General features: G+C 49.4%; 2 protein-coding genes across 16 annotated transcripts; both read left to right on the forward strand.

The window, feature by feature from the left end:
- Window positions 1-15: 15 nt before the first annotated feature.
- On the forward strand, window positions 16-10,458 carry Acbd4 (acyl-CoA binding domain containing 4). 15 transcript variants are annotated; one of them, XM_008768287.4, is made up of 11 exons: window positions 16-113; window positions 1,396-1,501; window positions 1,591-1,728; window positions 1,881-1,999; window positions 2,234-2,354; window positions 2,427-2,511; window positions 2,811-2,931; window positions 3,188-3,274; window positions 3,613-3,843; window positions 4,430-4,569; window positions 9,818-10,458. In XM_008768287.4, exons 4-11 carry the CDS (start codon window positions 1,918-1,920, stop codon window positions 9,938-9,940), a joined length of 990 nt encoding a protein of 329 aa, XP_008766509.1. In that variant the 5' UTR covers window positions 16-113; window positions 1,396-1,501; window positions 1,591-1,728; window positions 1,881-1,917; the 3' UTR covers window positions 9,941-10,458. The 15 variants fall into 15 exon arrangements, with proteins under 15 accessions (XP_008766509.1, XP_006247570.1, XP_006247572.1 ...); XM_006247508.5 differs by having other exon boundaries at window positions 9,821-10,458; XM_006247510.5 differs by having other exon boundaries at window positions 3,613-3,834.
- Window positions 10,459-14,758: 4,300 nt separating this feature from the next.
- On the forward strand, window positions 14,759-16,871 carry Hexim1 (HEXIM P-TEFb complex subunit 1). The gene has a single exon (NM_001025136.1). The coding sequence runs from the start codon at window positions 15,418-15,420 to the stop codon at window positions 16,486-16,488; it is 1,071 nt and encodes a 356-aa protein (NP_001020307.1). The 5' UTR covers window positions 14,759-15,417; the 3' UTR covers window positions 16,489-16,871.
- Window positions 16,872-22,803: the final 5,932 nt, after the last annotated feature.

A 22,803-nucleotide genomic window follows, 5' to 3' on the forward strand; every position in this document is an offset into this window, starting at 1 on the left:
GAGGGGTTAGGTGGAGGTGGGCGGAGCGAGGCTGAACTAGGGCGGTGCGAGGCGCCTGCGGGACCCCAGGCCTGGACCTGTGCGCCCTGGTGTCTACGCGTTCGCCCCTGCTAGTGAGTCGGTCTTTCCATTTCCCCAGAGGTCCCCGAATCTCCTCTCCAGTGGCCAGAGTCCCTCTTGGAGGGGATTGAATACCCCGGAGGGATAGGATTGTCCTCCGGCGCAGACACTTTTTTCTGGGAATTCTGACGCGTTACAACTCCTAGCCCTAGTCCATCCACCTTATCCGGGTCCCTTCGGGAGCCAGACAGGGGGCAGGTCTTATAGGGGATCGTCCCGGGCAACAGGGTCCTGGTGCGGGGGAAACCCATAGAATTCTGGAGCAGAACTGCGCCGGGATGGGGGCGGGAGGCTTGGGCAGTGACGTCATGAATTAACCTCCCGCTCCGGGCCAATAGCCAGTCCTCCAAGGTGGACGTCTTGTAGCTGATCGATCTGAGGACTAAAATGAGACTAAGTTTAGAGTTCCAGAAGCTGGTTCTGGGGTTCCGAGAACCTCTTGGTACCCCAGAGCCACACTCCATCCTTGGTCAAGGGATCTGCACAACACTCTGCCAAGGTGTTGATGACGTCACCCATGGAAAACCTCCTTGTACGGATGCCCGTGTAGTGTTAGATGTACCCTTGTGAATGCGAAGGGTAGGCTGCCCATGTGGCTTTCAAGCACTAGCTTCGGATAGAGGCAGCGAGCTGGTGGTACATTGTCACTTGGCTGCGACCGACAGCCAGCCAGGCTTTCACTCTAAAAGTAGCGATTTTCGGATCTTAGAATCGCCATCAGCTTGTCCCGCTGTATTCAGTTCTCATCTATTCAAGTCCTGTAAATTCTTCATATTAGCTTAAGTCCCGGTCACCACTGCAATCTTGAATTTTCTTACTATTTGTCAAACCTTCGCCTCAGCTTGATCTCTTGATTCCTTCCAGGAATGTTCTTTTTTGTTATTTTTCTGGCTTACTCTTACTTTTTCCAAGACTTAGCTTCAGTGTCCTTTCTGCGGAACGCCGGGCTCCAGGACTCGCCTCTATTGCCAGCGTAGACGTCTTCCAAGAGCTGAGTCGAAGTGCCTCGGACAGGCGGGGCCCGCATCCATCGACCCACTCCCGTGCGTTTCCACCAGGGGGCGCGAGGACCCCCGCAACCATCAGTGTGTCCACCGGGAGGCGCTGCAGCCCACCTCGGGCTGTGGCGCGGTGCGGAGAGCGACCGATAAATTAGCCCCGCCTGACTGGGCGAGGCAGGATAGAACTATTTGCATAATCTTGAAAGAGCCTTCCTGACTGGTTAGGGTATAAAAGACAAATAGAAACGGTGCCTCTCATTGGCTTTTCTCCTAGCTTTGCATCCCGCCCTATCGCTGCCCCTCTGGACCAAGAGGTCAATCGGAAGCTACTGGTGAGTGGTGAGAAGAGGACCCTGGTGTCCTGGCAGTGGACGCCCGGGGTGAGTGAGAGGCCGTGGCGCGGGGAGCCAGGGTGGAAAGCTGTTTGTCCCATCCTGACTCCTCCTCGCTCGCTGATTCGCCCGTTCAGGAATTGGAAATGGGCACCTAGAGAGGTGCATCTGGGGACGTTTGTGGTGGCTCTGAGACCCTTGCCACCTGCTTCTCCTCCCACTCATGGCCAAGCTGGTGATTCTCGCCACCCCGGCCCCATTGACGCTGCCTTGAGGTAGGAGAAGGAGCCTTCTCAGCTCAACTTCTGGCCTCCTAGGGGAGCGATCAGGTCTTAGGACTTAGTTTGCCTCTCTGGGAACTGGACCAGTGATTTAGGATGCTACCGTGGTCCAAGAGGCCTGGTTACACTGACACTCTCTCTTGCAGAGTTGCTCCAGAGTAGGGCTCCAGAGCTTGGAGCAGCATGGGCACCGAGAAGGAAGAGCCCGACTGTCAAAAACAGTTCCAGGCAGCAGTCAGCGTCATTCAGAACCTGCCTAAGAATGGTGAGCCTGTAGGGTTCAGGATGGTTGGGCTCCGACCCCCGAGATAGAACTGGGCCTGAACCCTGCACATGCTTACAGACAAGTTCCTCCCTAGGCTGTGGTGGGGTTCCTTCTGCTTCCTGTCTTAGATGCTACGGGTGAGATCCGGAGCCACCTTTACCCCTTCCAAGGAGCAGCCTCCACCCTTGAACTGGGGCTGATGAGGTACCCTCCCCTTCCCAACCCTCTGCTCAGGCTCTTACCGCCCCTCCTATGAAGAGATGCTGCGATTCTACAGCTACTACAAGCAGGCTACCGCGGGGCCCTGCCTGGTCCCCCGACCTGGGTTCTGGGACCCCATTGGACGTTACAAGTGGTGAGCTCCCCTCCTGCAGGGTAAAAATGCCTCAGCTGACACCCAGATTTCTTACAGCCCTCTGCTTCCTAGGGATGCCTGGAACAGCCTGGGGAAGATGAGCAGGGAGGAAGCCATGTCCGCCTACATCACGGAGATGAAGCTGGTGGCACAGAAGGTAGTGCGGGCTCTGGTGCTCTGCCTCTAAGGGTGGCTTGCCCCTCAGTCTTCCAGGGATGGACTTCCATGCTTGCTTCCTGTCCATTGATATCTTTTTGGAAATCACTTCTCTGTGGCCTTTACCCCCGATCCTGTCTGATCCTGACTGATCCGTGGTGGATGTGTATGGTGATGGGCACCTAGAGAGGTGCATCAGGGGACCTATGCCATCTGCTTCTCCGGAAGAGACTGGAGAGGAGGGTTGTGAGTGGTAATGGGAGGGGGCCAGCCTACCCCATTAGAACCCTTCCTGCACAGGTGATCGACACAGTGCCCCTGGGCGAGGTGGCAGAGGATATGTTTGGTTATTTCGAGCCCCTGTACCAGGTGATCCCGGACATGCCGAGGCCGCCAGAAACCTTCTTGAGAAGGGTCACAGGTCAGATCTCCAGTGTGGGAGCCCTGAAAACATAGTGAACTGTCTCGTATCTAGGCTGTTGGGTGCTTGTTTAGCTGTGGGGCTGTAGGAGCAGAGAACTCTAGGTGTGGTTTCTGCGAGGGCCTCACTTGGTGCTCCTGTTGGGCTAGTTATCAGCCGGTAGGCATGACTAATGGGGACAAGGGACTCGCTCTCCCTGGAAGATACCGGCCTCTTCCCGGCCCCACCTTTGAGTTTGAGCGCTGTGTCTTGACAGGTTGGCAAGAGCCAGCGGTGAATAGAGACGTTCAGGCTGCTCCAGAGCCTTCTCATCCCCCCAAGGAGCCAGCACCTCCAAGTCCAGGTTTGTTGCTGAGCAAGAGGAATACAGGCCCATTCCTAGACCGGGAAGGAACACTTTCAGGAGAGGAGACGCTGGATGCCACGTTGTCTTCTCCCTAGCGCATGCGCAGGGACACTGAGACTTCTCGTGCTCTCAGAGGCCAAGGGGAAGCTCTGAGACTCTGTTTGCAGGGTCTCGTTTCTTGGCCCCACCGTACCTATTGTGGAAGAACCCTGGGTCTCTTAAGGAAGGGCTTGGTACTCAGGGGCCCACTCTCCCCTCCTCCTCCCAAGAACAGGACCCCCACCCCTGAGCAGCTGTCCTTCCTATGAGCCTTTCTTTCCTTCTCCCTCTTTTAGAGTCCCGGCTACCAAGAGACTTGGACCTGGAGGTTTTCTGTGACTCCGTGGAGCAGCTAGAGCCAGAGTTGGTGAGAGTGCCTGTCTTGTCCCCTGTTCCTGCTGAATCCGAGTTGCCCCACCTCCACACTGGGACCGGGGACTCTGCTCAGAGGGTTTGGGCAGAGCAGAAGGAAGCCGCTGGCAGAGAGCTCACCACCAGGAGCAGCCCCGAGTCCCCCGGTGAGAAAAGTGAGCTTTCTACCCTGACCATGGTCTTGGTACCCTAAGCTGTTTTCCCTGCTCTCTCTGGTTAGGGCAAAGGTACAAGTCCAATGGGGCCCCAGGCAAGCAGCATGGGAGGGCTGCCCAGCAGCCAAACCCCAGTCCTGGCTCTCCCGGAGGTTGCTGGCCTCTGGACCCTCAGCAAAGGCAGCTTGTACACACAGGTGTACGGTGCGGGGAGGTTGTTCTTTCTCTCTGCCTGCCATTTGGAATTCTCAGAGGAAGACGGTGAATTCTGTATGCCTTGTTCTTGTCTAGAATTTGCCGTGTGCGGAATCACTGAAGGGGTATTTTCCTAAATAGTTCTTCTGAGCAGACAGGGTGTGAGGAAGACAACATCTTTACACAAGTCCCAGAGCAGTGAATGATTCGCCCAGAGTCACAGAGCGAATCATTGGCCACATTTGAGCAGCTGCTTACTTGGTCCTGTGGTGGACCTGGTAAAGGCCCCCCTGCGGGGCAGGACTCTGGCTTTCTTGCCCTTCTCTGGAACTGTTCCAACTCCTGCAACTTGTCTCCTGAGTCCCTTTCCCTGTGTCTCTATGCTCCACAGAGGGGTTTGGAGGCAGCCTGATGGGCCCCCAGGAGTTGGACAGATGGCTGGTGGGGACAGTCCAGGCCATGCAGGAAAGCATGAAGGACGTTCACAGGAGGCTACAGATCCTGGAGAGCAAGCCCCAGCCACTTGAGCAGGTGAGTCAGTCCCGTCTTCATGGCAGGATTGGAGAAGATTAATTACCTCAGAAGCCTACTCTTGCTTCCTCATCCAGCTGGTTTTGGTTTTGGCCCCATGGCGTGACTCCCAACTGTCCACTGCTCTGTGCTGAGAATGATGGGACCTCTATTTTTAATTGATTACTTTATTTTTTTTCTCCTTTTCAAGACAAGGTTTTTCTGTGTAGCTTGGGCTGGCCTGGAGCTTCCTTGGTAGACCAGGCTGGCCTTGAACTCAGAGATCCTCTTGCCTCTGAGTGTTGAGATTAAAACCATCCAGTGGGAGGGAGTGTTTGCCCCCTAGGGGGAGTGTGGGAAGGCTTACTAGGGAAGGGTGACAATCCCAGATTACCCACTCTGCCTGCCCACCTATATGGTTCTTAATCCAGACCAGTTTCTTGCCTTGCTACTGATTTGCTAATACTCCCCTCCCCCCTCCCTCATCACTCTCTCCATCCCTCCCACCTTCCTTTTTCCCCCTCCCAATCCACAATGACCATGCGGCCTACAGGCTTTTGTCTGTTTGTTTGTGACAAGACAAAGGCTAGAAATCTATAATCTTCTCGTCCCAGTCTCCCAAGTGCTGAGATTACACGTGCTCACCACCACATCTGGCGTATTTCCCTTTCACAGAAGAGGAAACAGAGGTCTGAGAATTTAGCTTACCAGGGGCCACACAAACCTGGGCGACTTTTACTGAACTGCTTTTGTGGTGCCCAGGACCCAGCGGTCTGGTCAAATGGGCTCTCTTGATAGCGCTGTGATGGCGAAACAGCAAGGGATGGAGCGCATACGGCCCCAAGTCTGCTGGTTCCCACCCTAGAGAGAAGTCTGGAGTGGTTCAAACAGGAATGGGCCTCGTTGCTCTATTTGGGGATCTCTAGTGTGAGCCTTTAACCCACTGGGTATGGTGGATCTGAGCCCTGGTGACAAGGATTTCAACACTGCCTCCTTTCCCCCCAGAGCATTCTCTCCCCTCCCCCATTTTACCTTTTACCCACTTGAAATGCAAAAGATTCCCTACTCCCACTCCCACCCCCACCCCCAACCCACCCCCACACTAGGGATTCCTGAGTACAGAAGGAAGGATGCTGTTGTCCACTGAGCTGTGTCGTCAGCCCGCTTTTCTGTTTGAGACAAGGTCTTACTAAGTCGCCCACTTGAAATTATAATGTTTCATAGATTATAAAATATCTGGGCTTAGACTCCGGGGTATATCTCAGCAATAGGGCATTTCCCCAGAAGCACAGGGCTCTTGGTTCGATCTCTGACACCACCAAAAGGAGGGTGGGGAGTTTAAACCTAGCATTACCAAGTAACTGAAATTGCTGGCCAGTGACATCAGTCCTGGCTATAATAGGGGGAAGGGTGGTGGTGGTGGTGGTGGTGGTGGTGTGTGTGTGTGTGTGCGTGCACTCTCGAGTGTGTGTACGTGTGTGTACATGTGCATGCACACACATGTGTAGAAGTCACAGGGCAATTGTGTGTCTCCTTCTGACACATGAGTCCCTGACATTAAAACTTGGGTCACCAGGCTTGGCTGCAAGCACTGTTTCTTGCAGACCCATCTCACAGATTTTAAACATTTTTAAGATCATTGAGCCTAAAAAAAAGCAGACCCTTCCTGACCTTTGCCCCTTCTTTTTCTCTCTGTTCCCCCCTCCTTTGTCTCCCTTCCCCAACAATAAACCTCTCCCACGTGGGAAAAAAAAGATTGTTAACAGCATACTATAACCCTAGCACTCTGGACACAGAGGCAGGAGGAACCATGATATTTGAGGCTAGCCTAAGCTACATAGTGAGTCCCAGGCTAGCCAAAAATAAAAAAAACGACTAAATTGTAAGCATCATAATGCTAATTCTTTTTTTTTTTTTTGGGGTTCTTTTTTTTCGGAGCTGGGGACCGAACCCAGGGCCTTGCGCTTCCTAGGCAAGCGCTCTACCACTGAGCTAAATCCCCAACCCCCATAATGCTAATTCTTACATTCCACTCTGAATACATTTTATTACAATTAATTAATATCATTACATAGGCAACCCAATTTCAGATTGTCCTAGTTGTTCTGGAACTCCCTTTTCCAGCGGCTGTTATCCAGTCTGGGGTCACACACTAATTCACCATCTTTATTGCTGTTGTTGGCTGTGCTGGGAGGCAGGCGTCAAACACAGGGCATCCGGCTGTGCCTCTAACTTCTCCCTCAGCCTGGATTAGTCTGAGTAGGAACATGTAGAATGCCCTACCTTTGAGGGTCTAATCGTGGTTGACTTCCTTGTGTCTTGTGTTTCCCTGTGAAAGGAGGGTGAACACACTGGCCAAGGCTCCATCAGCAGCTTACACTTGTGTTTGGTTTTAGTGTTTTATTTATCTGGACTGTGTGTGTGTGTGTGTGTGTGTGTGTGTGTGTGTGTGTTGCTCACATGTGTGTATGTGCACCACATATGTACCTGGCGTCCTCAGAAGTCAGAAGAGGTAGGTATTGGGTCCCCTGGAACCAGAATCAAGACAGTTGTGAGCTGCCACATTGAGTTTCAGGTCCTCTGCAAAAGCAGCAAGTGCTCTTACCTGAGTCATCTATCCAGCCCAAGGTGTTTTGTTGTTTGTTTGTTTGTTTGTCTCATTGTGTAACTCTGGCTGGTCTGGAACTCACTATGTAGACCAGGCTGGTCTTGAACTTGTGAAGATCTGCCTTGCTTCTTCCTCCTTCCCTTTGCCACTCAGTGTAGTTTATACTTGTAATCCCAGCACTTAGGAGACTGAGACAGGAGTTTTGCTGTGAGTTCCCAGGCCAGCTGAGCTACAAAGTAAGACCCTGTCACAATAAAATAAAAACAGAACCCCAGAGGCTGCAAAGACGGATCGGCTGTTAAAAATGCTTCCTATTCATCCAGAGGCCCCAGGCCACACACACACCCCCTACACACACACCCCGCACACTCACACACACATGCACATACACACATGCACATACACGCATACACACACACACACACACACACACACACAAAGCTGCTGTTGCTTTACAGAGAAATACCAACAAATCTTGTCAGAGTGAGGTTCGTAATGCCAGGACACTCGGGACAGGTGGCATCTGGCCTTCTACCACTAGTGAGTGTACTTCTGGCCTGGATGCAAGGGTGACAATATGGCCCCAACTCTATGATGTCAACTTTTCCTCTTGAAGCCAGGGAATGTCCGATTCATCTACTGTGCCATAAGGTGTTTGGCAACAACTGATTGTCGTTGCCTGGACTGTGAGTTAGTGAAATCAGTTGATTTTTTTAATTCTTTTTCCTCCAACAGGTTAACATTTTGTTTTCTGTAGGGTTTTCCAGATACAAAGTTGCTCACAGAAAAAGGATAGTTTCTCCTCCTCCTCCTCCTCCTCCTCCTCCTCCTCCTCCTCCTCCTCTTCCTCCTCCTCTTCCTCCTCCTCTTCCTCCTCCTCCTCCTCCTCGAGACAGAGTCTTTTTATGTTTTTGAGACAGGGTCCTGCTATGTATGCCAGGTTAGCCTTGGAATTAACCCACAACCGTCCTGCCTCAGTTTCCTGAGTGCTGGGGTTACAGGCCAGGGCTGCCATGCCCGACTTTATTTTTTACAGTGCTGGGATGGACACGCTGGGAGGTGCTCCACCGCTGAACTGGAGCTGCTTCCCTAGCCGTAGTTATTTAATTATTTAAGATTTATTTGTTTTGGGGTTGGGGATTTAGCTCAGTGGTAGAGCGCTTGCCTAGCAAGCGCAAGGCCCTGGGTTTGGTCTCCAGCTCCGGAAAAAAAAAAAAAGAAAAAAAAAAAGATTTGTTTTATGTCTGAGTATTTTGCCTGCATGCAGGTATGTGGTGCCTGTGCAGTTCAGAAGAGAGTGTCAGAGCCCCTGGAACCGGAGTTATGGGTGCTGGGAATCACACTGGGCCCCTCTACAAGAGCAACTCGTGCTCTAAACCATTGATCCCTCTTTCCCAGCACTAATTCATTTTTTTTTTTCCCGGAGCTGGGGACCGAACCCAGGGCCTTGCGCTCGCTAGACAAGCACTCTACCGCTGAGCTAAATCCCCAGCCCCACTAATTCATTTTTTAAAGTAAGGAATGGACTGGAAAACATCCTCGATGGTATAATATCTAGTTTTTTGTTTTTTTTTTTTAATCATCACAGACTTATAAATTTTAAAGGTCCATCATTTTAACCATCTGTAATCTTTTTTTTTTTTTTGTGGTTCTGAGAATTAAACCCCAGCACCTCACATGCTAGGCAAGTACCCTATCACAGGGCCATATACTGTCCTTTTTATTTTATTATATTAAAAATTTACTTTATGTATGTGAGCACGCTGTCACCTACACACCAGAAGAGGGCATCAGATCCCATTACAGATGGTTGTGAGCCACCATGTAGGTGCTGGGAACTGAACTCAGGACCTCTGGAAGAGCAGCCAGTGCTCTTAACCCCTGAGCCATCTCTCCAGCCCCTACTCTGTCCTTCTATTTGTCTTTAATGTTTATTTCATGGGCGGGGGTGTTTTGTTTATATGTATATCTGTGCGCCATGTCTGAGCAGTGCTGGCCTTGAGGTTGTTGGCTCATTCAGTGGAGTTTACAGTGGAAGGTGGAAGTCAGAGGAAAACTGTGGCGCTGGTGCTCTCCTTTCTGTAAGGACTGGAACTGAACTCAAGCAAGCATATTCATAGTGCGCCTTTTTTTTTTTTTTTTTTTTTTTTTTTTTTTGATACTACACTGTCATAACTTTGGAGCTCTTTCCAAGCCAAAAACCCGTTCTCACACCCTTAGTTCATCTTTAGGGGCTCCTTGACTTTTAGTACAAGATGTGTGACATTCCCTCACCTTCCCTGCCCCAACCCCAAAATCAGTTAGTCCTCCCAGGAGTCCTGGCTCCTTCTAGTATAGATATTTAGATACACCAGAGTACCCCATCCTTGTTTGAAATATGTGGTGTGTGTTTTAGAATACAGGGTCTTTAGTTCTACTAGCGGGGTGCCTCCTTTGCAGCCTGGAGGAGCTGGCTTGGAAGTTAGTGTCTTCCTACAACTTCTATCACGTGGGATTGAACTGTGTGTGTGAGAGAGAATTGCGGGGTGCCCTTCAGGCTAGTGGAGCAGATGTAGGATAGGTCCTTCCCAGTCTCAGGGAGACCAGGCCCCACGAGTCTGGAAGCAGGCTACTGGGACACACTGCGCCTGAGCTGGGTTCTGACTCCTTCCCTCTTGGCAGCAGAGGTCGCCCAGGACTCGGCCTTGGCCCCTAGGGCTCTCGACTCCCACGCTGCTCTTCTTTATCCTGTGGCCCTTCGTTGTCCAGTGGCTCTTCCGACAGTTTCGGACCCAGAGGAGGTGATTCAAGGACCGGGTCTCTCTAGCAACTGAGAAGACCGAAGGTCCTGCTGTGCCCTGAGCCTCCCTAGGTTTAGGAAAACAACTTTTTGAAATTCCCCTCCCATGCTCGTTCACCCTGGCACTCCCTTCTTTAATGGGGGCTCCCACAAGACCCATCTATCCCTGCAGCTCACACCTACGCCCCGAGTTCCCAAAGCAGTCACGGTGCACATTCTAACTTTGGGGTTGGCAGTGAGCCGGCCCCACCCTCCGGGTCACCTGACTTTGCTCCCGCAGACTCGGCTCCCTGCCGAGGCTCAACTCTTGGGCAAGTTGGGACTTGGACCTGGCCTGAAGACTGATTGGCTGGAAGGTTGGTTACAGGAAATGCCGGAGCCCTCTGGAGTGGGGAGGAATGGGAGGAGTGTATAGGCTGGGGGCTGGGATGCCCTGAACACACGCACAAGTACACATCGCTCTCAGGACTTCACTGAAGATTCACGTGCAATTGAACACTTCATTAAACAAAAGAAAACCTCAGTCTGCCGCCTGGGAACCTTGGAAAGAGCGGGAAGCGGGAGGGTTGCACCAGTCACAAGTCTGGTCCCACTCCCTCCTCAACTCCCCTACGGAGACTACGGCTTCCTTATAAGGAATATCTTCCCTCCTCCCTAAAGGAGTTCAGAGAAAGCAGACCTCTGACTGGGGTCGGAGAGCGCCCTAAGGGACGCCCCGGGGCTTGGAAGCCCGGAGTTCTCACAGGGAATCGGGGCGTTGGTCGGCCCCGCCCCAAAGGGAGGACTGCTGACCTAACTCTGCACTTAGGATTGGGGTACCCAGTGCTAGGTTCCAAATGCCTTTGCCTCTTCCCAAGCCCTTAAGTCTTGGTTGTTACGCCCTATAGTGATCGCCGTCCTTCCTAAAGATTTCTAGGAAGCCAGAGCCTGCCCACTTTGAACCTCTATCCTGAGGGGTGGGGGCAGGGTTCCGCGTTACTTGGACCCCTAATTGTGGTGGACCTAGTGCCTGCGCAGACCTCTTAAACTGTTTGGCCTTGGGATCTTGGCTAACTGCCTAGGGGGCCTTGGCCTCCCAAAGGATAATCTGTGCAGATCCTGCTGGGCCTATCTGGCTCTAGCCACTAACTAGCCTGTATTCAGCTTTAAACTGCCCACTCCAGCACCTACTAGTGCCCAGAGCCATGGCGGGCGAGTTATTGGTAGCTGCTCCCACCTGAGCCCCCGGGATCTTCCGTGTTCTTAGGGAAAGGAGACAGCACCGGGAATCCTTAGACTCATTCGTCGGAGTTCCCTAACACCCTGTGAGACAGATCACTTCCCCAGGTTTGACGGTCTTCAGGCAACCTTCGGGACTTTAACAGCGGGGAGGACAGCCCTAAGGACAGACACCACTCACTACACCGGTTCTGTAGCTTCACAGTGTCACAAGCAAAAAGGCTGAAGAAGGGAAATCTGTGATGTCGGCAGACTTCAGCTGGGCAGCGGGCGGGAGCCAGGGCCCAGGGAAAAGTAAAGTCGGCTTCACAACTCACATGCTGGCTCGGCAAGTGTGGACTAAAAGATTAGCTGTTCTGAGTCTGGATTGACTTGTTTGTGCAACAGGAACGGTTTCTGCACCATAAGGCAGTTGAACAGTTTAACAGTGCTTGGAGGGTAGAAAATACTTGGCAAGGAGCTAGGACTCAGAACACAGAAGTTGAGGAATTCTACGACCTTGGTGAGCAAGTCCCCCCTCCTGTTAGCAATGAGGCCTTACTGGAGTGTGGACATTTTGACTCTTGCAGTCAAGTTGTCTGCAAAGACCCCTTTTCGAAAACTCTTTTCTTAAAAAAAAAAAGGCATTTAATATATATTTTATGGGGGTTGGGGATTTAGCTCAGTGGTAGAGCGCTTGCCTAGCAAGCGCAAGGCCCTGGGTTTGGTCCCCAGCTCCGAAAAAAAGAAAAGGAAAAAAAAAATATATATATATATTATGTATACGAGCATATATGACTCTGTACCCATGTCCGGTGCTGGTGGAGGTCAGAAGATCCTTAGGAACTGGGATTACAGTTGTGAACTGCCACGTGGATGTTGGGAACGTAGCCTGGATCCCCTACAAGAACAAGGGCTCTTAACGTGGAGCCATCTTCTCCCATACCTGTGCCCGTTTCCATCTTTGTTCTTGGTCTCCTGGTGTGTCCTAAGTGATGAATGAGGAAAGGCAGGCTTTTCAGGCAGACCAGGTTTCTGGCAGTGCATGGAAAACAAGCTAGAATGGTCATTTAAAAAACATCTGCATGTCCCCTGGGGGGCATTCTTACTTGATTCCCCCCGGAGACAGTCTCACACTACCATTGCTGTCCCACCCAACACTCCGAAGTTCTTTTTTTTTTTTTTTTTTTTGGAGCTGGGGACCGAACCCAGGGCCTTGCGCTTCCTGGGTAAGCGCTCTACCACTGAGCTAAATCCCCAGCCCCCACTCCGAAGTTCTTAAATCCTTTTACTTATAAAACACCTTTAATCTGGGAGGTGGCGTGCACCTAATTATTCCCATGGCTCTGAGGCAGGAGGATCTGCATTTCAGGCAAGACTATACTATATACTGAGGGTTTGCCTCACAAACAAAACAAGAATGTGCTTCCTGCTACATCCAAGTCAGCTGTCCCATAATACCGGTCCACAGACTTCCAAGTCCCAAGCAGTCTGGATCGCAAGTTGCTGCATGGATTTTTATTGCCATTTTGGTTCACTGTGCAGCCCTGGCAACTTGATGCTTGAAGACTTTTATCTTTTTTGTCCTTATAAATGACTGCCAAATTCCTAACAGTTTGCAATGATCTGAAGCTTTTAAGTTACTGAAAATAAAAACAAATCTATTGGCGGTGGGGGAAAGGATTTTGTGTTTTGTTTTTAATTTTTTTTCTGATGATTTTTTTTTCCTTTCCTGCATGCGTGTACCAGATATGTGCCTGGTGTCAATGCAGGTTATACGATCCTCTGGATCTGGCATTACCGACAATTGGTGAGCCAGCATGTGAATGCTGGGGTACCAATCTCAGGTCCTCTGCAAGAGCAGCCAGTCCTCTTCACTGCTCAGCTGGCTTTCCAGGTCTTGGATTTTGTGTTTTTGACAGAAAAATGGTATGTCAGGAAGACCTGCTCTAGTTAGAACTGCCTCTTAATTGTCAGGTGACCTTGGATAAGCCACTTTATTTCTCCAAGTTTTAGAGCTTTCTTTTTTTCTTTTTTTTCTTTTTTCTTTTTTTCGGAGCTGGGGACCGAACCCAAGGCCTTCTGCTTGCTAGGCAAGCGCTCTACCACTGAGCTAAATCCTCAACCCCTAGAGCTTTCTTATATCTAAAATGGAGCCTAAATTCTGCCCTATCTCACATGGCTGCGGTGGTCAAATAGTTCCATGTGTAGAATGTCACTCAATTATGGCTGGAATGTAAGGAGAAAGAATGGCGCACTAGGTACTCAGGCAAAGGGAGAAATGGCAATTACACCAAGGGTATTAAAGAGAGTTTTTCGGGTCCTTCTAGTGGGGGGAACAGAGTGTGAATCCCTTTTAAAGGGGGAATAGACTTCCTCCCACTTCATCCCCAATGTACCCTTAGGCCCTGGGCCAAACATACCCATTTCAGGAAAGGCCTCCTACCTTCCTTCTTGAAGCCTCCCCCCCAACCCCCAGTCTCATCTCTGTGGACGACACCCTTCTTTCAGAAACGCATTGATTTTTGGACCCTTCCCCAACATAGACTCGCATCAACTGGCCCAATCTCTCTTATCCTGACTAGGGAAAGGTTCGCGGTATCGGAAGCGGAGAGGCCAAGTCGACCCCGGGAGGCCATTTTCTTTGGCAGAAGCCCGGGTTCGGGGCGAGTCCTTCATCCTCACCACGCGCTTTCGATCGGGTCTCAGGCAGTGTGCTCGGCCGCGGATGACCATTTTGCTTTCACCTCTAGTACGGAGATAGCTTTTGGTCCCGGTGGCTGCTCTCACCTAAGGGTCCCCAGGGTAGCCTGAGGACCGACGTCACTCAGGACTCGAACCCGCCCTCTCATCTCCCGAGGCCTAGTCTGAGGCTGATGCACGGCAAGCCATCACACTGTCCCTTTAAGGCGGCACTTCTTAATTCTTCATTTGTTTACTTCTTCATGCGCTTTTCGTCTTTTTTTTTTTTTAATATTTGTCCACAATATCCTTCCGCTTATTTCTCTTCCAGAAACCCATCACTTGCCTCAGAGACATTATTGTAATTTTAAGAATCCAGTGTCAGTAATCACGACTAACAGCTCTCTTTATAGGATTTAATCGTCTTTTACACTTTAGGGACTACTTTTTAGGGACAGACCATTTTTTCATAAGTTGAAAACCGTTTATGATCATCAGAACCTTTCCGCTGAGACCAGAATACGACAGTAGTTTTCTAAACGCACCTTTTAATAAAAATATTCTGTCTAGGCTCCCAAAGGTTATGGAATCTTCTTGTATTCCTGATGCACAATGGTATGGCCCAGAACCCGCCCCATCTCCTCTGTGATTGGTCTTCCTTCCTCAGAGAGACGAATAACTCTTGCCCAATGACTGCTCACGTTTCTTCAGCGATAGCTAAGCGATGGAAGGAGGCGGCCTGGTAGACGCCCCCTACGCGTTCTATGATTGGCTACGTTGCACGGCGCGCGAGGACGGCGGGCCCGAAAGAAGGGAACTACGACTCCCGGCTGCCCCACACCGGGACTCCGTTACGCATGCGCATGGGCGGGGCTTGCAAGCTTCTATATATAAGAGGCGCCGAGGGCTTGGAGACAGCAGTTGGAAGTTGGCAGGTGGAAATCAGGTTGGGAGGGGAAGCCGGAGGAGGAGGCGGAAGAAGAGCTGTCTGAAGGGGGAGGAGGGAGGAAAAGAGGAGGAGGCGGAGGAGAACTGAGCGGAGCATCGAGCCAGAGGGGAGATGAGTTTGTCTGTCCTCGGCTAAGGCTCCGGCCCGGCCTGAGGAACTGGGAGCTCGGGTTGGAGCGACACCCGTGGAAGTGGGAGGCGGCGGCTCTGGGACTTTAACCCCTTGTGGGCTCTGCGGCAGGGGATTTAACCCTTTGTGGATTCGGCCCCTCCGTGGCAGCGTCATCGGGTAGTTTTAACCCTTTCGGGGTTGGGTTTAACCCATTGGACTTAAACCTCATCTCCTTGCCCACCAACTCCTCGACCGTGGGAGCGCTCGGCGGGGAGGCGTGAAGCCCACCCCTCTGCATATTAAGTACGGTGCCTGCCGGTGAACCTCTCGGACCTACTAGTTGGCCACGCTTGTGTGCGCTTAACCCTTTATTGACTGGACTCCCAAGTTGCGATTGGAGTTTGCTGACAGGACGGACGAAAGGCGTCACTGCAGAAATTACTGACCGAAGAGGACTTTGTTGGACATATCTTGAAAAGAAAGAAAAACCTTTTCCCGTAAGCCAGAATTTCTCAAACTTCCAGAAGAGGACTCTACTGAGCCATGGCTGAGCCACTCTTGTCAGAACATCAACACCAGCCTCAAACTAGCAACTGTACAGGTGCTGCTGTTGTCCATGAGGAGCAGAACTCTGAGCGCCCCCCAAGCGCGGAGGAACGGGTGCCTAAGGAGGACAGTAGGTGGCAATCGAGAGCGTCCTTGCAGTCGGGTAGCCGTCCAGGGCAGGAGGGAGACGGGGGCCTGAAGCACCAGCTGCCCCCATTGCAGACGAATGCCTGTCCAGAATTGAGCTGCTTGGAAAAGGGCGAGAAGGGCCAGAATGGGGAGGACTTATCCACTGGCGGTGCCTCGCCTTCGGCGGAGGGGGAGCCGATGTCAGAGTCCCTCGTGCAACCAGGTCATGACTCGGAGGCTACTAAGCTGGAGGCTCCTGTCGCTGGAGTAGAGGAGCCATGGGGACAGCAACAGAGACAGCTGGGCAAGAAAAAACACCGGAGACGCCCCTCCAAGAAGAAGCGACATTGGAAGCCCTATTACAAGCTGACTTGGGAGGAGAAGAAAAAGTTCGACGAGAAGCAAAGCCTGCGAGCTTCGCGAGTTCGAGCCGAGATGTTCGCCAAGGGCCAGCCGGTTGCGCCCTATAACACCACGCAGTTCCTCATGGATGACCATGATCAGGAGGAGCCTGATCTCAAAACCGGCCTTTACCCTAAGCGGGCAGCCGCCAAATCCGACGACACCAGCGATGAGGATTTCGTGGAAGAAGCTGGTGAGGAAGACGGAGGCAGCGATGGCATGGGAGGGGACGGCAGCGAGTTTCTGCAGCGGGACTTTTCCGAGACTTACGAGCGGTACCACGCCGAGAGCCTGCAGAACATGAGCAAGCAGGAGCTCATCAAAGAGTACCTGGAGCTGGAGAAGTGCCTCTCCCGCAAGGAGGACGAAAATAACCGGCTGCGGTTGGAAAGCAAGCGGTTGGGTGGCGTCGATGCGCGAGTGCGGGAGCTGGAGCTAGAGCTGGACCGACTGCGCGCCGAGAACCGCCAGCTGCTGACCGAAAACGAACTGCACCGGCAGCAGGAGCGAGCGCCTCCTTCCAAGTTCGGCGACTAGACTGAAAAGTTTGGGGGGAGGGGGCAAAGGGGACTTTTTACAGTGCTGGAATGTAACATTATATACATGTGTATATAAGACAGCGGACCTTTTTATGACACATAATCAGAAGAGAAAATCGCCCTGGCTTTGGTTTGGTAAATTTAGCTATGATGTTGCTTGTGTGCTTTCTCCTGTTCTTTAATTATGTGAAACTGAAGGGTTGCTTTTCTTGTTTTCCTCCTTAGATGTTGTTTCTTAATGTGCAGGTAATCTGACCAAGTTATAATGCATTTTTCTGTTTAAAAAAAAAATCCCCTCCTTAATCGGAGCTATAAGGTGGCCAAATCTGAGAACCATTACATTCATTCTAGTTATAATAAATTTAATGTTTGTAAATGTAACAGTTTCAGTGTGATTTATAGATATTCAAAATCGTGCTGGTTTGTGTGACTGTACTTTTGAGGTGGGGTAGCAAAATTGTTAAATTTATCTATTTGCAAAAATGCTTGGCTAGAAGAAATTCAGTTTGTTCCCTCCACCCCACCCCCCACACCAATGGGCTTTAGTATGCTTCAAAATACAGTTCAGGTAAAGTATACTCAATGTTATTATCTTCAGTACTTAAGTGTGCTGCTTCCTAATGCTGAGAGTAGAAAGTGGCTCCAGGCAGCACCTTAGCACATGCACCTTGATGGCTGTTCAAGAGTGCTAACAGAAGTATAAACCTGATTTGGCAATTGTTAAATAACTCAGCCTCGTTCCATCTCTACAAGTCGAGTTTTCAGTCACCCTAGCTTCCCTCCTAACCACCCCACCACACTCCAGTGCAGTTCCTGTTTGCCTACCTAGGTAAGTAAGGCTCCTGGTAAACTTGCTTTCTTAGTACAACCAAGCCATAACCAAGATAAACTCGTGAGAAAACATGTTAGAGACAGAAGATTGGACTTCAAACATCCAAGTGATCTAAGGACTTCGCGTCACTGTCCAATACTTAAGTACTTGTTCTACTTTAAAAAAAAGAAAGAGGGGTTGGGGATTTAGCTCAGTGGTAGAGCGCTTGCCTAGCAAGCACAAGGCCCTGGGTTCGGTCCCCAGCTCCAAAAGAAAAAAAAAAAGAAAAAAGAAAAAAAAAAAAGAAAGAAAAAAAAAAAAAGAAAGAGGGGCTGGGGATTTAGCTCAGTGGTAGAACGCTTACCTAGGAAGCGCAAGGCCCTGGGTTCGGTCCCCAGCTCCGGAAAAAAAGAACCAAAAAAAAAAAGAAAGAAACGCTGTTCTTCCCATTAGAATCAGACTGAAATCTGAAGTGCCCTTTTCCAAGTAAAGCAGGCTCAGGAGCAGGCTGAGGTCTTCAGGTGATGAATAAAGCCTGCATGTTTCCAGTACAGCAGCTACTCTCAATCCCCTGGGCTGTTTGGACGGCTGCCTAGGTTAGGTAGGTCTGCTTTTGAAAATACAGGGAGTTTCTGAGAACTAATCCTTATCGGAGAATCAAAACTGTAAATTTAACAATTGTTCTTGTCAGTATAGTTAATGCAACCCTGTCACCTGACCTGTGTCAGTGTTTCCTTGGGGCAAATATATTGCTAAAATTATTAGCACACTGGCTCCTTAACTTGGAGCCTTAAAAACCATAGAGGGCCTTGGGGGTCCACAAGCCCCACATAATTGTGTGTGAATATATATATATATAATGTGTATATTATATATATTGAATATATTTATACATATTCAAGTGGGCTCAACAGACTCAGGAGGTAGTCATTTCCTTGGTGGTTAAAAGCCCCTCGGGTGGGGGGCTTCTCAGCCTGTCCTGCCAGCTAAGTGGCAACTGTGGAAGTGATCGACACTCCAAGAATGACTGCTCCTTAGGATGCCTACAAAGGTGCATCAGGAGGACGCACTGGGACTTTCAGAACCAAGCTGGGCTGGTCCTATTCTGGCAGGTAGTCTACTGCAGAAACTGTAAAATCAATCTTTCTTTGAACTAAAGATTGCATTAAATGTCTATTTTGAAATAGTTTTTTCGTGTTTTTCATTTTTCTTCTATGACATCATACAGCAGCCCTAGAAAACTGGCTGTTTGGTGGAAAGCAGCAACAGTGCCCTCTGCTTTACCTTGCAAAGCCATGTCTCATCTTGACTGCACCACAATAGGACGAAGCAGTGAGGACCTCTGATTTCAGATCGCTTTCCTAAGAAAGATGTAACTAGAGACAATCTATTTCTCCTGTATTAGAAACATGGCATTTCCAGAATCCACCCTGAGAAGGCCTTAAATGCATTTATCATCCTACTTGAAGAGGCAAATTAAGTCCAATTTTTAAAACTACAAATTATAATTTTTAAAGTATCTCTAAATTATTCTGCTTTACTTTGTGTTATGCAAATTTCTGACAGTTTCAAAGGCACTAACATTTCGCTATTTATGTTGTTGGAATGATAAAAGTTAACACAAAACTCTTCTACCAACGCTTTTGATTGAGACAGACTACTCCTCCAGCAGAGTAGACGCTGAGTTGCCTGTAGTAACAGGGTTGTGATGACAAATGATCCTCCCCACACACAGCCCAGCCTTCCATGCAAGTCCTCTGCCAAACATTTTAACAGCTGCTCAAAAGACCTGGCTTACAAGTGAGCAATTTCAGTTTACTCCCTTTCGTGTACTGGGCCTGGCTATGGACGAGGAAACGCTTCCCAGACAAACTTGGACAGGCACAGGACTCTTAAGGGTTACTCAAAAGCAGAGACTGTTAGGAGGCAGAATCCTGTTTTTGATTTCAGATTCTAGGGGACAGAAGCAGAGAATTCAAGATTGATTAAGATCCCAAAAAACAGACTGTTCTCTTAAATAGTAGCCTGGGAATGTAGTTGAGTTGGTACAGTGGTTTCCTATTGTGTAGAGTCCTGGGTTGATAACCAGGCATGTACTCATGCCTGTAATCCCACCACTCAGGAAGTAGAAACAGGAGAATCAGAAGTTAAAAATCACTCTCCACTGCATAGCAGGTTCTAGGCCAGCCTGACTACATGACACTGTCTCAAAAATAAAAGGGAGAGGGGCTGGGTTGAGAGCTAAACTGGTAAAGTGCTTGCCATGAAAGCTTAGGAACCTGAGTTTGTTTGCTCCCTGAGCCCACATAAAAAAGCCAGGTGGCCTGCTCCTGTAATTCCAGCCCTGGGGAGGCAGGAGGATCCCTGGGGCTGGCTGACTAGTCAGTTTAGTATAATATGTAAGTCCCAGTGAGAGACCCATCTTAGGAAAGGGGAAGGAGCCTGGCCACTCTGCCGTAATCCCAGCACTCAGTAGGTAGAGGCAGGCAGATGTTTTTGAGCTCAAGACCTATCTCATCTAATAGTGAGTTCCAGGCCAGCTAGCTAGGGCTATGATGCGATGCTATCTCAAACAACAACAAAACAAGAACAAACGGAAAGGGAGATGGCTCTGAAGGAACAGTCGCTGAAGGTGTCCTCTGGCCTCCACTTATGCTATATGCACGTGCACATAAAAGACACACAAAAGAGACAAAATGGACAATGACTTAGACCTATAAGCTGTCTTCTAGCTTCCACATGTGTATGTGCACCTGCCATACACACATAACAGCCAAATACACATATACATTTAAGTGTTAAGGAAAGATAGCTAACAGGAAAAAATGTGATATACAAGTGGCTGGAGAGATGACTTCGAGTTTAAGAGTCATTGCTCTTGCAGAAGGCCTAATTCTCAATACCACACGGTGGCTCACAACCATCCATAACTCCAGTTCCAGGACATCCAATACCTTCTTCTGACATCATGGCACCAGGCTAGCTCCTGGTGTCCATACATACACACACACACACATTGAGCAAAACACTCATACAAATACATCTTTGAAAAAGTGACAGTCTTGGGTGTGGCAGTGAGCACCTGTAATCTCAGCACCCGGAACACAGGGATGAAATGCCATCCTCTGCTGCCCAGCACGCTGAGGGTGAGCCTGGGCTACACTGCTGTAGGCCTGACAGCCGGAAGTGGCTCTATCAACAACAATAGCTTGTCTAATCAGGGTTTCACTTTTCTCATCACTCAGAATGAAGATCCCCTGCTTGGGGAAAATATCAAACTTGGCCTTGTCTTCTTGAAGAGAGTAACTGTATTTTCACAGGTGATTGAAATAAAACCCACTTTATTCTCATAAAATGTAAATGGCTGCTCTAATACTTTAAAACCAGGTATAACTTGCACTCCTTCAGCCTCAGAATCTGGGAAGTACTAGAGTTTTCAAAGTTCGAGGCTAGCCTGAACTACATGGTGGGAGCTTATCTCCAGAAACCATGTGATTTAGGTCAGTGGCAGAGCAGACAGAGCACATGACTAGAAACACAAGGCTGGGGTCAGTAGTCAGCATCATCCAAACAAAAAGCAATGAATACTTCACCCCAATGACTTCCAGTTAGAGAAACTGCTAGGGATGTGGCTCAGGGGTAGAGTACTTGCCGAGCACCCACGAAGACTATGGCTTTGATCTTCACGAGTAGGGACACAGGAGACAGAGAAACGAAAGGACTCTATAGACTCTAAATCAAAACAAAAAAGCCCCACAACCTAGTAATAGTCTACCTTCAGAAAAGTAAGGGTCAACATTCCAGCACAAAAGGGAAGCAGGACCACAACCCCCACCCCACAGCTGAGGAGCTGACAACTGATGGCTTCTGGATTGTTAAAGGTTGTACCTCCAGCAGGTACATCTCCCGTGGTTAGCCCCACATCTATGAATATATAGAAAGCACGACCTGGAATGAGTGAACTCAAAACAAAAAATGTGGAAGGGATTAAGCTGATCAAATTATAACACTGAATGCATGTATGAAATTAATAAAAAATTTTTTTAAAAAAATTTTATCGGGGGCTAGAGAGGTGGCTCAGTGGTTAAGAGCACTGACTGCTCTTCCAGAAATCCTGAGTTCAATTCCCAGCAACCACATGGTGGCTCACAACCATCTGAAATGGGATCTGATGCCCTCTTCTGGTGTGTCTGCAGACAGCGACAGTGTGCTCTGTGTGTGTGTGAGACTACATGGAGGCAAACATTAATCCCAGCACACCGTACGTACTCCAGAGGCAAAGGCAGAGGTAGGAAGACAGATCTCTGTGAGTTTAAGGCCAGCCTGGTCCACATAGTAAAACACTGTGTTAAAAACTAAAGCCTGGCTGGATGGTGGTACACATCTTTAATCCCACCACTGGGGAAGCACTGGCAGGCAGATCTCTGAGTTCCTGGCCAGCCTGGGCTAGAGAGAGTTTTAGGACACCCAAGGGTACACAGAGAAATCCTGTGTTGAAAACAAAAACCAAAACAAGACCCAAGACAGAACATTAGGTAACTATAAATACCTACACATTAATCTAAACTATTCACATGCCTAACGTTTGATAACAAATATTCCCAATGCGGTCAAAGTTGGCTATAACTACTAAAGTATTTTTACTGAAGTGCACTTGACTCTGTGAGCTTTTGCATGATGGGGTCTCTCTTTAGCCCAGGCTAGTCAGGTGCTACTATGAAACCCAGGCTAGGGGTTGGGGATTTAGCTCAGCGGTAGAGCGCTTGCCTAGCGAGCGCAAGGCCCTAGGTTCGGTCCCCAGCTCTGAAAAAAAGAAAAAAAAAAAAAAAAAGAAACCCAGGCTAGCCTCAAATCTAGGACACCCCTTCTTCAGCCCCCTGAATGCTGAGATTACAGGCCTGAGCTAGCATACCTGGCCTTTGTCTTTCTGAAGGGAGTAACTTTGTACCTTTCCACAGATGACTGAAATAAAAATTCCACTTTATTTTCACATAAAATGTACATAACTGGTGTGTAAAAATGAAAAGTAATGAAACGTCTTTAAGATTTCTTTCCATGTGTATGTGTGCCTGCATGTACTGAATGTATGCCTGGTACAGAGTCCAGAAGAGAGCATGTATTCCCTTGATTACACACAGGTGGTTCTGTGCTAACCTTTGGGTGTTGGGAACCAAACCTAGGTCCTAAAAAAGATTTACAAGTTCTAGTAACTACTCAGCCCTCTCTCCAGGCCCTGAGTTTGTACATGTGTATATGCACTCCAACCCATTCAAGAGGACAGAGGACAACTTGTGGAAGCTGAATGCCCTCTCCTTTTACTGAGGATCCAACCTAGGTCATCAGGCTTGGTGGTAGCTACCATTAGACACTAAGCTACCTCCCTGGACCTTACTCTGTATCTTTATTTTTGAGACTATATAGCTCAAATTTGCAACTACCCTGACATTTCTGACACTGGATGAGGATATCTGAAAAAGGTGTGTGCCACCACACTCAGAAATG

The sequence above is a fragment of the Rattus norvegicus genome, chromosome 10 (genome assembly GCF_036323735.1).
Source record: "Rattus norvegicus strain BN/NHsdMcwi chromosome 10, GRCr8, whole genome shotgun sequence".
Lineage (NCBI taxonomy): Eukaryota > Metazoa > Chordata > Mammalia > Rodentia > Muridae > Rattus > Rattus norvegicus.